The sequence below is a fragment of the Bombus terrestris genome, chromosome 6 (assembly GCF_910591885.1).
Source record: "Bombus terrestris chromosome 6, iyBomTerr1.2, whole genome shotgun sequence".
In the NCBI taxonomy this organism is placed as follows: domain Eukaryota; kingdom Metazoa; phylum Arthropoda; class Insecta; order Hymenoptera; family Apidae; genus Bombus; species Bombus terrestris.
This window is the reverse complement of record NC_063274.1, coordinates 14720780-14723932: the sequence shown is the minus strand read 5'-3', so window position 1 is coordinate 14723932 and position 3153 is coordinate 14720780. Positions and strand designations below refer to the sequence as shown.

The 3153-nt window shown below is 23.5% G+C and overlaps 2 protein-coding genes across 4 annotated transcripts; both read left to right on the top strand.

Annotated features, from left to right (window-relative positions):
- The first annotated feature begins 369 nt into the window (after positions 1–369).
- LOC110119165 (electron transfer flavoprotein regulatory factor 1-like) lies at positions 370–1613 on the top strand. The gene is made up of 2 exons (XM_020863399.2): positions 370–1158; positions 1341–1613. Exons 1-2 carry the CDS (start codon positions 1120–1122, stop codon positions 1545–1547), a joined length of 246 nt encoding a protein of 81 aa, XP_020719058.1. The 5' UTR covers positions 370–1119; the 3' UTR covers positions 1548–1613.
- On the top strand, positions 1341–2895 carry LOC100648897 (trafficking protein particle complex subunit 2-like protein). 3 transcript variants are annotated; one of them, XM_020863397.2, is made up of 6 exons: positions 1341–1464; positions 1850–2066; positions 2205–2377; positions 2451–2538; positions 2605–2684; positions 2774–2895. In XM_020863397.2, exons 2-6 carry the CDS (start codon positions 2034–2036, stop codon positions 2823–2825), a joined length of 426 nt encoding a protein of 141 aa, XP_020719056.1. In that variant the 5' UTR covers positions 1341–1464; positions 1850–2033; the 3' UTR covers positions 2826–2895. The 3 variants fall into 3 exon arrangements, with proteins under 3 accessions (XP_020719056.1, XP_048262262.1, XP_020719057.1); XM_048406305.1 differs by having other exon boundaries at positions 1824–2066; XM_020863398.2 differs by having other exon boundaries at positions 1342–1464; positions 1853–2066.
- The last annotated feature ends 258 nt before the right edge of the window (positions 2896–3153 follow it).

Sequence of the window (3153 nt, the reverse complement as noted above, 5' to 3'; positions counted from 1 at the left end):
TTAATGCAATGAATTAATAACTTGATTACACATCTAAAGCAACATTTTTAAAAAATCAGAACGTAATAAATTCCATATTACATTGATGTAAAGTTTATCTGTGGTAAATTAGCAAAAGAGTAGTATTGTAAGCCGAAATTATTTTTATTATTGGTTTCGTACAGATGCCCTTATAATAATAAGTGCAATTTAAAATCAGGCATTAGATCTTCTTATAACTATGTTCTATAGTTTAATTTTAACATATATTTCTAGATATTTTCAAGCAAAAGCTTTGTAAAATAAAAAAGATAATATAAAAATTATTTTCCTATAAAAATACATAAAATTCATTTACGAATTGTTATGTCACCACATCATCATGAGCAGAGCGCTTAGCGTTCCATGTGTGACAAGAATGGACACGCAACTCTCTATAATTTAGTTCAGCAGTTCTTATATTCATTCTACCTTTTGTTTATCACGGATCCTCTTTGAATAATTTTTTATCGTTACGGATCCCTAAGACTTAACTCAATATTTAAATTCTTAATGTGATAAATATGTATTTAAAACACTCATCAACTACTCATTAATAACCTTTTTCGCGATAAGAGATTCGTTATAAATAAATAAATACAATAAATAATTTTTATTCGTATAGTACAATAATTTGCGAATGTAAGGATTTCGTAGCTCCCCAAAAGTCTGCCACGGTTTAAAAACCGCTATTCTAATTAATTAATTATTTACTTCACATACTTCATTTACTTTACTTTATTTATTTTACATTTTTTACTTATTTCAATAAAAGAATGAGTTATAATGTGATTGGTTAATAACATGCGTTTCAATTTGCAATATCAGAAGAACGAAATAAGCAGAAATTCTTTGTTAGCGTTTCCTTGCATTTGCAATATTATTTAAAGTAATGGAACTAATAACATTGTGTTTAACAATAAACTGTTTCGAATATTTTAATATAATTTCTATACATTAGAAATTATATATATATTGTTCAATTAAAGTGTAAATACATATTACGCACATATACATAACCAACATATATGTACATGTATATGTACATAACCAAGAAAATATTCATTAATTGATTAATACTTATAATAATTATTTTAATCGATGTCTCAACGTACTAAAGTTATCCAATTATACAAGACGGTATGAAAAATAATATTACAATTTCGTTACAATTTATTAAAAAATTAAATATGTTATTTTAAAATAAAGTAGCTGTGCGATATATATATAATAACATATAACGAAAATTACATATAAAAGAAGATATTGTTTATCCATTTTATTACTATAAATACAAATAACAATATTTTTTATGCTTTTAGCTCTTGTATATGGGTCGTGACTATCCAAAAGGTTATGATGTTTTCAAAAGAAATCTAAGAAAAGTTTTTGAAAAAAATAAACAAGAACGTGATCCTGAGAAAATTGATAAAATGTTGGCTCATGGTAATTTTGTTATCAAAGAATTAGAAACTTTGTATATGCTACGCAAGTATAGAACTTTAAAGAAAAGATATTATAAAGAATGATATTTTATTACATTATATTGTACTCATATGTTTAAATATAGACACAAAATACAAATTAAAAATTAATTTTCCTTATAATTTTATTTTTCAATCAATTTTATGGTTTCTATTTTTAAAAATGAAATGATTCGTATATCATGTTTATAAATACAATTAATGTTTTTACCAAACCTATCCATTTGTTGTTGTTATTTTATTGCAAAACAATGCAATGTTTTATAACACAATTGTGTGATTATTAATTTTACTAAGAACTGTTTAATCATTCATTATCAGCAGTTATTGTCAGCAGTTATTATCAGCAGTTGTCAAAAATAGTGGCATAACCTATATGTTGTGAAATCTAAACAATATTTACATGTGTGGTCTCTACAAAAAAGCCTTTACGTGTGTAATGATCTTTACAAAAATTGAAGTTTTCAATCTTAATTACTAAAAATGTTTTGTTATGAATTTTAATGTTGTAAGTTTATAATATTCATAAATATGGCCATTTGTGTAGCTGTAATCGGAAAAGATGTAAGTACACATCTTTTAAGGTTGGAATGTTAATAACTGTGCAAAATCTTTAGTTAGTAAATGATACAAATCAAAAAATATTGTGATTCTGAACTTTGATAGCAATAATAATATGTGTTCCAAACTACTTATTTGCAGAATTCTCCAAAATATATTAGATGTGTTGATGAATCATCAGCATTGCAATTTCATTGCAAAGTTCATACGTCAATTGATATTATAGAAGAAAAATTAAATGTTGGAAATAAAACTGCTATTGATATACGAGATTTGTATTTAAATTTATTATATGCTACTGAAGAATATAAAATGTACATATGTAACATATATTGCACCTTTAAATATATTATATTTTTTACATAGTATTTCTTTGTACAATTTCAGATATGGTTATGCTACTAATACAAAAATCAAATTTATTATTGTGTCTCATTCATCAAACACGTCTCTGAGAGATAATGATGTAAAAATGGTAAATCTTTTATAAATCATATGATAAAAGAACTATATTTAATATATGTAAATCTATACGTTACAGATTTTTAAAAAATTGCATGCGGCTTATTCAAATGCTGTATGCAATCCATTTTACATTCCAGGTGATCAACTGAATTCCAAGTAAGTTCATTTAATTTAGTTAATAGTATTACTTTAATGTATATAGCAAATTTTAATATATTACAATCAATGCATATATATCATTTCAGGTCTTTTGATTTAGCAGTAATGGATATAATGGGTATTATATCACCTTTTTAATAGATTATATTTGAACTTAATATATTGTGAATATATTTCAAATAGGTACCATTAAATTATGTAAAAATTATTACAAATCTTTTTGCTTTGATAAAATGCATAGTAACTTATTACAAAATTTATTATGTTAAACCATAATTTACTTTTATAGTCTTTAACTTTATAATACTATAGTAAGCTTTTGTATTTTTTATCCATTTCTGTTTTAGCTATTTTTAAGAAATGGTAACTCTTTATTATTTGTTTTTTGATAATTTTCAGATATACAAAGATTATTTAGTAGCGAATTTTGTTTGAAATGATTATTATATTGGTAAAATTTTATTTT